General features: G+C 31.5%; 2 protein-coding genes across 4 annotated transcripts; one reads left to right on the forward strand and one right to left on the reverse strand.

Annotated features, from left to right (window-relative positions):
- The first annotated feature begins 1,582 nt into the window (after positions 1–1,582).
- LOC143906883 (uncharacterized) lies at positions 1,583–3,975 on the forward strand. The gene is made up of 4 exons (XM_077423233.1): positions 1,583–1,827; positions 2,574–2,743; positions 2,989–3,151; positions 3,477–3,975. Exons 1-4 carry the CDS (start codon positions 1,650–1,652, stop codon positions 3,716–3,718), a joined length of 753 nt encoding a protein of 250 aa, XP_077279359.1. The 5' UTR covers positions 1,583–1,649; the 3' UTR covers positions 3,719–3,975.
- Grip91 (gamma-tubulin complex component 3) lies at positions 2,957–10,405 on the reverse strand. Of its 3 annotated transcripts, none has more exons than XR_013259591.1 (12): positions 10,184–10,405; positions 9,345–9,511; positions 9,105–9,234; positions 8,629–9,046; positions 7,953–8,455; positions 7,585–7,777; positions 7,271–7,475; positions 6,976–7,197; positions 6,713–6,844; positions 6,371–6,622; positions 5,753–6,029; positions 2,957–3,095 (listed from the first exon to the last, which is right to left on the reverse strand). XR_013259591.1 is itself a non-coding variant. In XM_077422839.1 (11 exons), the coding sequence occupies exons 1-11, from the start codon at positions 10,260–10,262 to the stop codon at positions 5,853–5,855; spliced, it is 2,478 nt and encodes an 825-aa protein (XP_077278965.1). In that variant the 5' UTR covers positions 10,263–10,405; the 3' UTR covers positions 4,090–5,852. The 3 variants fall into 3 exon arrangements, 1 of the variants encoding a protein (XP_077278965.1); XR_013259590.1 differs by lacking the exon at positions 2,957–3,095 and adding an exon at positions 4,090–5,661; XM_077422839.1 differs by lacking the exon at positions 2,957–3,095 and having other exon boundaries at positions 4,090–6,029.
- Positions 10,406–10,584: the final 179 nt, after the last annotated feature.

Raw genomic sequence — 10,584 nt, forward strand, 5'->3', positions numbered from 1 at the left:
TGTATGATAGAGTCTATTTCACGATCTAATATCGACGCGTATATGCAAACATATTGTTGCCTGCATGGTACAAATCTACAAACAAAAGGATCTCGAGGAACGCGCGGACAACTTTATAAATATATATATATTCAACGAGGAATATCTTTGTTCAATGTCAACATTAGACATAGAAGATCAGTTATGGAAGTATCTTTTCTTGCAAATCAGACTTATTGCGTTTTAGATTTAAATCGCTATTCACATAAAATATTTACAAGTACACTAATGACAAAATAACTATTAACAAAACACAATGAAAATAGTAATTGGATGAAATTGTACAAAAAGATTCATGTTTTTTTCATTGAAGATTTTATGATTTACAAAGAGATTCGTATGATATTAAATGATCTTCTATAGGTGCGCATTTCTAAAATTTCCAAATTGCATAAAAAAATATTTTATAGACGGTCTAATCTGAGATCAGGCACTTTGTGCTTAAATTCATGTAGAAATAATTTAATCAACATATTTCATAATTTTTTTATCATGTGATAAAACGTATAATCTCTTATAAAAAAAATTATTAAACGAGTCTATTTTGCGTACCCTCGTTTTGCTGCGTTACGCGCAACTTGTATCGTGTCTCTTATCGTAATACCGGACGGCGCCAACAGTATAATGTGGAAATAGTATCTCGGAAACTGAAAGTCACGGCAAAGCATTGAAACATAGAATGTTTTATATTATAAAATTCAAGCAGTTTTAATGTATTAATCTAAGATTCGAAGATTTTGCGCCTTGCCCTTCGGCTTTTATAACGGTCGATATTGATGCCAGATCTTTCTGGAGACAAAAAAAATTTTCGCCTATAAACGGACGGAATGATGAGAAGCATAAAAATTATATTCTTTCTAATAGCGTTTTCTATAATAGCGACTGGAGTGAGTTTGAGTTGAATCAAATTCTATAATTTAATGTGACATTTTTCTGTTATCTCGTTGCGTTATCTCTACATGTAACGAAAATGATGTTATAAAGAGTTTCGAGGTGTATATATATACCACACAGACAATTGCAAAGCAGCATATTACGACGATCAAACTCCGCCCTTTGCGAAAACGCCGCCTTCGACATGCGCCGGAGGGTCGTTTGCGGTTGCACCGTTTCTTACCCTTAATCTGTCGTGTTTAATCTGTCCGAAGTAGTAACATGTTACGCGTGTGAAGAACCGTGCAATTCGAACTCATTTATTTGTTCATAAACTCAATTGCTCGTGCAACTTGACAAGTTATCGATAACAGCAAATTATCGTAATGTCCGGTAAGTATAGAACATTATTATTGAGTAGTTGTACAGATAAAAAATTACAACAGCATGCAAGAATACGTGGAAAATGGATAATAAGATAATAAATTTATCTTTAAGAAATATCTTTGTTTTTTGAAAACTATAACATATTTAAAAAAAATATTTCTTGTTTTATTAGTTATTAAAGTGATATTAGAGATTTTCAATAAAATTGTAATGTGTAAATTCGTTACAAAAGCAATGTATTTGAAAGCACTATTATAAACATAAAAATTTGTTCTCTTCTCAAAAAATTACAAGCATATTATACTAGAAGTCTAATATCATATAATTATAATGTAATTAATTGCGTAAATATGTTAATAGTATGGAACGTAACACAGAATGCACCCTTGGACTTGAGTAGACATGGGACTGCATGGAAAACTGATGTTATTAGTACTTTGAAATTTCAACGACGTCTTCCCTGTCAAACTTGTGGTAAAAGTTTTGACAGACCTTCCCTTTTAAAAAGACACCTGCGAACGCACACCGGTAAATTTGAGAAAAATATGTAAAGAATTTATAGATTTTTTTTTTTATGAATTCTTCCTTTTATGAATTATCGGGATTAAAAATCCATTTACTCCCTTTGATTTAAATTTTTTTTTCTTTAAAGTCCCAAAATTGATCATTATTAATTATAAATAAAATTAAAATAACGCAATTTTTCAATAAAAAAATTATTAATACATATAATACATATTTTTTAGAAGCATTAAATAAGGCATTACAAAAATTCAAACTATAATGGGATAATCACGTCTTATAACATTTCTTTAGAATTCTGAATAATACACCATTATTTATGATAAAATAACACTAAATGTCATAATTATTATTAATTAATAGTTAATCAAATGTGAAACAAGATTTATTTCTAAAACTTAAAAGGTTTTTTTAAAAAGTTTAAAAAAATTTTAAAAAGTTTTGATGTAAAATATTATTGTGCAAAAACTTGCTTGGAGCTTAAACAAAGCTTGCTCTATGAGGAAGCGATAAATTTAGATTTCGTGCAGCGGAAAATATTGTATGAAAAGAAACTTCTCTATAATTATTTTTACAAATTTAGTATATTTAGTCTATTATGAATTATTTTACATTTCGAATTTTTAATATAATGAACATATTAGTATATCTATGCTGGAAATTATCTATACATCTAATATATGAGATGATGTAAACACAGAAAAGATTCGCAGGTAACATTACAGTTTATATTTTTTAAAAACTATTCTCAGGCGAAAAGCCACATGGTTGCGCAATATGTGGGAAGATGTTTAGCACGAGCAGCTCATTGAATACTCACGTTAGGATTCATACTGGTGAACGTCCTCATGAATGTCCAATATGCGGAAAGCGTTTTACAGCATCGTCGAATTTGTATTACCACCGCATGACGCATTATAAGGTATTTTTTTTTTTAGTTTAATAAGTAGTACGACTTGGGGAGTATGACAAGGCAGTTTAATATAGAATAACTCGAGTTGTAAGAATCAATAATCATCTTTCCTTAGAGTAAAAAAGAAAGATGATTCTAATTATCAGACGTTTGTACGGTAACTATCAATAGAAATTATACGTAAAAAAATACACTGCGAAAAGTGCATATTAGTAATATGTATCTAATATATATGTATATAATTTAAAATGCAGGAAAAACCACACAAGTGTGATGAATGTGGACGATCCTTTCCAACTCCCGGTGATTTAAGGGCTCATGGATATTCTCACACCGGTAATTGGCCCTTACGTTGTCCCGTCTGTAACAGGGGATTTTGCAAACTTGGCGCCTTACACCATCACATGAAATCACATGGTAATAATAATACTTTAGTGATAAAAAATAGCAACTTTATCTTGCTTTATTTATTGTCCATTTATTATACCGATTGGTTATTAATGTTCTAAATATATTAATCATTGCTTTCTTATTTGATAATTCTAATTAATAAATCAACGAGCTAATCAACAATACGTTAGTAAAATCATCGAAGAAACGTCTTCAAACAGATTTTAAGTTCGATTTTGAGAAATTAATCTTATTTTATCATTATTCTCTAACTATGCAAAACACAAAAGATATTTGAAGTAATGTTGTCAATTATAAGATACGAAAGAGACTGAAAAATTCTTCTTTATAGGTGATCGTTCTTATTATGGTTTCTACAATCAGAAGCCTCCCGTCATCAATAATTTACAAATTCCTGAGCGTTTACAGCAGCATTCGCATGTGTCAAATAATAATCCAGCTGATTATATAAGTATACACAATGGCATTTCAAGCGTAGAGATGATCAAGTTTGAAGGCTTCAATTGTATGCAATTACCTACGACATATCCATGGCCTTCTCTCTCTTGGATGCCATTACAATTCAAAAAATAATTTATTATATAATAAATAAATCAAATCTGATGTATTATGAACTTCTATAAAAGTATAGTGGTTAACAGAAAATATATACATTTAATATATTTGTCCATTGTGTGTGTGTAAAAGAAACATGTAATGTAATATAATATGAGTATGAGTAAGTAATATTTGTGGACTTCGTTCGTCAATCATTCTTCTATCTCTTTTCCGACCTATATACATACCTATGTGTGTGTATAGGTATATTTATTTTATTTTATTTAAGTACTGTGAAAGAAATTTATTTTTTAAATACATATAGATACTATTTATAAAACTGATAATTTTTTTCTAATTTAAAGAAGATTCAGTATTTATACGGATTTTATTAGAACTGCATTATACATTTTATTCAATATTAAATATAATAATATGAAAAACATACTAGGATTATACTTAATTTGTTACTTTGTCCTATTTAATGATCTAAATCTAAATAACAACTTGCATTTTATGTTGCTTAACGTTGCAGTTGAGTGAAAAAGATAATACAATTTATAATAAATTCTGAGAATTTATTACAAATATTAAATACATAGCAACACAATTTCAATAATAATATAAAAATAGCTTATGTTTTCCGAAGTGCATTAATTTTCTAATATGGCAAGGAATTAAATATGATGACTTATTGTATACAGTCTATATGAAGCGTATGTGTACAACTTAAAAAGAATGTGTGTACTTTCATATCTAATAATAAGAAGTCTGCAAAACTAAAATGTATATCAATATGTATATCTAATAAAAATAAAAAGTATTGAATTTTTTTCGCAGATAATAAAAGTAATTCTAACTAATTATCCCAAAAATGTGGATTGCAATAGAAAAGTAAAAATAATACTCTTATTCATAGTTAAACACGGCAGAAAAATACTACTTTGTACTATATATTTGATCAATATTCTATTCTATGGTGAAAAATATAAGTTTTAAGCTTCTTTGCAGTAACTTAAATTTTCTGAGAATAGCTTATGGATTGTATTTTCTATATAATTTTCTAATAATCACAAAATCTTAGACACTAAAACTTTGTAGAAATACAGCAAACAGTGCATAAAATAGTAAAAATTAAAAGCAATGTATCTCATAAGTCAACGTTTATCGATGTAGTTAATATCAATATCGTGAATTATTAATTCAGTATAAGAAAATATATAAATTTTAGAGACAGATTTCTCTATCTCAAATATATTTTTTAATTGTTGGTAACATACAAATGTCGAACTCAATTAACACAACAAAAAAGTATACGTTTCCAACGATACCGTTTGCGATTGGTATTTCTTCTTAAATCTGAATTACATGCGCTAATGTCCGAAATAGTTTCACTTAATAGAGATCCATGAACTGATACAGTCTCGTTATCTTGAAACCATTCTGGACTATTAGCATATATCGACGAATAGTTGGATGGCTTATCAACTGTTATTTTAAGATTTGAGGTATTTTGATTAGACGCAGGTGCAGTGTAAGTGGAAACTTTTGATTTGTTTTGAATAGGATTCTCATACACATTAATTTCAGAATCATTTTCACTATTTACAATTGCATTAGTGATTTTTATAGCACTATTACTAGAATTATACGATTTAGCTTCTAAACTTGGTAAGGTTAAATTATTTTTTACAGATGACTTCTTTTCCGATACGGTTGTTTGAAACGGAGAAAGCGTTAATCGTATTTTGCTTAAAGCAAAGTCGCTTTCGTCTAAATTAAAATTGGGTGTTAACGAAGTTTGTGGCTCTTGGGTGTTTTTCTGAATTTCTATCTCCACATGTGACAATATTTGTTTTTCCAAAAATATTCTAAACGTACGTTTACTTAGCTCAGCGTTTCTCAAATTGGTTCTACATCTTTTTTTGTGCAAAGCGACAGAGTCATTGACATCTGTCGTCATTTTGGATGAGTGTGGTCTATAAAAAAAATTGGTAGTATCATGATGTCGATATAAAGAACAAAATGAAGGGCGATTGTTGGAAAAATCAAATATGCTTGTATCCTTACTATTAACGTCAGATGGATTCTGCTCAGTTGAGGTACAGCATTTATTTGAAAGGTAACTTGAATCGTTAAAGGTCTGAAATAAATTTTTTGCTGACAATTGTCACTTGCATCCAAAGAAAGTCTGATCACTTTGTCTGCGATGTTGATATGTTAATGGCACAACTAGTCGGCTATCTTTACTCTTGTAATATTCATTAAAATCTAATCGTACACTAAGTAACTGCAGCGACACATCTTCAGCGGAAGCAAGCATTAATAGAAATTTCTTCACACGATCCTGAAAGAAAGAATATATTTATCTTTAAAAAATGAAATAAACATACTTTTCTTCTTTTGAGAAAAAATACACTTAAAAAAAGAAAGCAATTGCTCTTTATATACATTTTATTTTAAGGAATAATATATAAATTATTGCTCTATTACGACAAAAGAATCATGTGGATAGGAAAATAATAATATTTTGATTGCATTCCGATATTTACTGTCAGCAACTGTTAGTACTGAAAATCCATAGTATACGTGACATAAAATATAGAAAAATATAGATTTTCAGTACTGACAGCGAATATCGAAATGCAGCCTTATAAGAACAGAATTAATACTCCATTTGATTATTACCTGATAGGTTCTCGAAAGTAGTCTCAACTGTATTGAAAGTGTATTCAGATATTTTGAAAATGCTGCCTCTTTTTCTGAAATTTCTTGATCTTTTTTATTTGTACGACCCCATTTTTTCGTTTGTTCCTGCTCAAAATTATCGGCACTTAATCTTGCCTCATATTCCTGTGTAGCATGCGCAAGGAAAGATTCCTCGAGATTTTGGAGATCTAGTATTGGACTGTAGACTGAGCGTAAGTGGTCCATAAGTTCCTGTAACATCGGAAATAGTGTGCATTCGTAATAAAAATGTGCATTCGTATACATATATATATATTGTCATAAATATGATCTAATACTCACTTGCGATTTTTCATCCAGTAATGTACCATGCCGTACAGAATCAACAAAATGACTATGAGCTGCAATTATATCATCAAGAGATGACGCCTGGAGAAGTTGCTTTGCAAATGTATCCCAAGAACATTCGATTACCTTTAATTAATATAAGTTTTTTATTTGTTAATATGCAATACATAACAGTTCCCATTCATTAAATTGCCCATTATTAAATTAATGGTGGTTCTTGATCATTAATAATAGCTTTTAACGTGACACGGTCTTACCTCAAATAAAAAATAATATTGCATTTGATGGACCAAATGAACCATACTACTAGTGATTAAATGAATATGATTCTGGATGGGCAATACTTCCGGCATTTTTCTAAACATTTTCGCTGACGTTGTCTGTTGCTTCCAAATAGCAGATAAAATCGACTCCATTCTCTTTGCTTTCCATAAAGCAAAGAAGACCGTTTGATACGTCTGTCTGCATGGCTCCAAAATCTGATAAATTATTGACCATGATTCATTAGGTTAATTTAACATAAAGATTAAATCGTGCAATTAATGTATTTACCGTTCCTATAGGTCCATCAACATTATAATCTAGAATAAAGACGTCCCATCCTGTTTCATTTTCTGAAGGGGCTAATAGTCTGACATCTAAACGTTTTTGCACATCTAAATCATCTAACTTTGTGCTGGTTGCTCTTATTGCAGTTTCAAGTATAGATGTCATGTTATGAGGATATAAAGAACTTGCAGGTTTGGCTAATTCAGGCCTAAAATGTATAATCGAGACAATTTCTTAGATCTGGAATACGCATGCTAAAACGCAAAAATATTAATACAATTAATACTATTAACTGCATTAACAAGAAATATTCTTACTCTAATAAGTGCATAAGATGTTGAATAAAGTGGCCTTGACCAAGCAAGAGATATCCCTTAATCCCCTGCAAATGATCCATCAGATGATATTGTTTCGTCAATATTTCAACAACTCTTGTTGAAGTTTCTTTATAAGCAGCATCCATCATAGTTTGCAGACGACCGTCTGGATCCATATCGAAAAAGATTTCAACTAGAAAATGAATAATATAAGAATTAAATATCCTTCCAAGTTTGACGAAGCTATAACAATCTAATTGACATTAGCCAACATTTTTATAACTTACAAATATTTTCGATATATTAACGAGAAAAACGATAAATTAAAATCATCTTGTAACAATAATCATCAATTCATTATTACTAACCATTATATTCCTCATCGCTATTCCTAAACATATCTGCGTGTCTATCTTGCCACGGTGAAAAGTCTTTACAAACTTCACGTAAGAAATTAATATTTTTTCCTGTTCCTAGAATCTTCCTTGCTTGCGCTTTACTAAGGAAGGATGGCACCATTGAATTTCTCACTTGATATTTCTCATGCCACATTCTGTCGCCACTAACATCATTGCACGCTTGAATAAAAAACTCCTTGTACGGATCGTCTAGCTCCCCATCAGCGATCCATCTCATTAACATGTTGTACAGGGGATTGCAAACACTTTCCAAAACTCTTTTGACTAAATTCTTCACAATGACATCCCCGTGATAGCTGAACTCGTAAACAGTAGACGCTAATGCACCACCTTTCTGACCTTGGCAAGCTCTTACTATACTCGCTAACCACTTTAAAGTTTCCAACGGATCGCATGCCCAAAGATGTAAATGGGACAATGTTACTCCATATGTAATCATTTGATTTTGTGATCTGTTTCAATTATTACACTTATATTATTTTATAATATAAACAATATTATATCGTAAATATTCTTCAAGAGTATTTCAAGCAAGAAAAATATCGTTATTGGATTTATGAAATAATGCAACTTTGTTTAGCTTATATCTTTGAAATACGATATTGTTATATGTTTAATTTCTTACCTATTCACCTCTTCTTGCATTATGGCTATGAATCTGTAATATTCTGACAGTTCCTTATGTAACGCAGCAACGAAACTATCGGTAACTCTGCCTGCACCAGCAACAGACATTCTCTCTAATCCTTTTCGTACTACGCTATGCAGATATCCCAGTTCGCTCAGTCTTAAAACAGCTTGTTTTTGTGATCTATTAATTTTTGCTACGGGGTCTATCTGAAAGCCATAGCTGGAATCTAACTTTAAAATTTTCCCTTCGACACTTTGAAAGGAATATATCAAGTCCTGGACTAGTACATCTTCTGAAACGCACTCCTCGTTGAATATTTTACTTGGATTCGTTAATAATCCTTTCGAATTTGTCTCTGTGGTATTTAACGATACAACTTGTGCTTGAGAACATAACGTTTGTGACGATTGTCCTAAATATAAGAAACGATTAGATAATACTTTGACAAATGTCGATTCTGTTGATCTTACCACTGGTGGACGCGACAGGGCTTAACTGCGATTTCATATCTGGAAACGAAAAGATTTTGTCCTTCATTTGTTCCACCGACTGGCCCATGTTCAGTAGGAATATTAGAACGCTCGTACGATTCTTCAGTGGCTGATGAAAGAAAGAAGATTGATATAAAAACATTTATCCAAAACAGTAGACATGAATGAATACGATTGAAACAAAAGACACGGAAAGATTTAAACCAGGAGATTTTGTACCCCATCTTTCAAGTCATTGTGCAGCTTATCAAACTGCACTGCATCACGTGGCGATAATTTACTCTTTATATACGTTGCTACAGTCACTTCATCCTCTCTCAATGTTTCTATGCCTTGAGTAGACGACAGTAACCCAAGGGAAAAACGCATAAATCTTCTGATTGACTCTAAAAGACATGAAAAATATGTTGTAGCTTGTGTGTATCGCATATCTTTATTATGTTATCATATGTTAGGTGATATTTGCAAATTTATGTGTTACAACTTGTGAAAAATGTCGTAAAAGATCTGAACTGTTAAATCAACAATTCCAGGGCACTATGTACACCGGAATTCTAATCTGTTCAAAAAGATTATCGCACTATACTCGCGTCTGGATTTAAAGCGATTTAAAGAGCATCAGATATGGCAGAGACAAAGTGTGCCACCTCGGAGCTAATTAATCCTCAAGAGTCTCAGGACGCTTTACATCTGTCATTCGACGTTCCTCGTTAAATCAGACGCGAGCGACGACTTTTTTTAGTAGACTCGTTTATTGGAACATATCAATAACGCATAATCAGATTTTATGAAAAACGTCCGCCAGAAATTCTTACCCTAACTCTCTTCAAATATATTTAAAATGGTTATACGATATACTTTTAAAAAGCTTATCATACAATACAATCGTAGTACGGTGCAAACGTTGCTTTATTAACAGAAATACGACGAGACATTAACAACGCTTAGTTGCATTGTTTAAAATAAATAACGCTGCGATTAATTCGCGCGAAATGACATATCGTGAATTTTTCTGAATATAAGATCTTCGGCAGTGGTACAACTTTGGGAAAACTAACCTGGCTTTTGTTCGCCGCACAGAGAAATAATCATATTCTGAACCAGGTCAGCGATAGTTTCAGCATCCGCGGGATTCATGTTCGTGTTGTGTGGCGCTCGCTATATAATCCCGCTCGATATTATATCACGTACAAATAAAATATTTACTCCACCGTTCGACGGCCGTCTTGCGCCGTATTTGCTTCGCAATTTTAATTTTAATCAAGCGGCAAATCGGGCAAATAGTAAATACGTACATACGTACGCGCATCTTCCCATCGTTCTCTGTTGTTCTCCTCGAGCCGCTCGAACGTAGAAGAGAGTAAGTAGAGCACGACATCTTCATTCACTTCAATGTTAGAACTTCGTAGCCACGTCCATGATTTGTCGGTACAATCGCCGGTTTTCCAATATTTATATA

The sequence above is a fragment of the Temnothorax americanus genome, unplaced genomic scaffold (genome assembly GCF_048541705.1).
Source record: "Temnothorax americanus isolate GAGA-0224 unplaced genomic scaffold, ASM4854170v1 Scaffold11, whole genome shotgun sequence".
Lineage (NCBI taxonomy): Eukaryota > Metazoa > Arthropoda > Insecta > Hymenoptera > Formicidae > Temnothorax > Temnothorax americanus.

What these genes read in the sequence shown, in the direction of transcription:
- LOC143906883 (XM_077423233.1), top strand. Translation starts at nt 1,650, where the DNA reads ATGTTAATAGTATGGAACGTAACACAGAATGCACCCTTGGACTTGAGT. An exon ending in ACCGCATGACGCATTATAAG is followed by an intron (nt 2,744 to 2,988) that starts GTATTTTTTTTT and finishes TTTAAAATGCAG; the next exon opens with GAAAAACCACACAAGTGTGA. An exon ending in CCATCACATGAAATCACATG is followed by an intron (nt 3,152 to 3,476) that starts GTAATAATAATA and finishes TCTTCTTTATAG; the next exon opens with GTGATCGTTCTTATTATGGT.
- Grip91 (XM_077422839.1), bottom strand. Translation starts at nt 10,262, where the DNA reads ATGAATCCCGCGGATGCTGAAACTATCGCTGACCTGGTTCAGAATATG. An exon ending in CCCTGTCGCGTCCACCAGTG is followed by an intron (nt 9,047 to 9,104) that starts GTAAGATCAACA and finishes TCTTATATTTAG; the next exon opens with GACAATCGTCACAAACGTTA. An exon ending in TAGCGATGAGGAATATAATG is followed by an intron (nt 7,778 to 7,952) that starts GTTAGTAATAAT and finishes TTCATTTTCTAG; the next exon opens with TTGAAATCTTTTTCGATATG.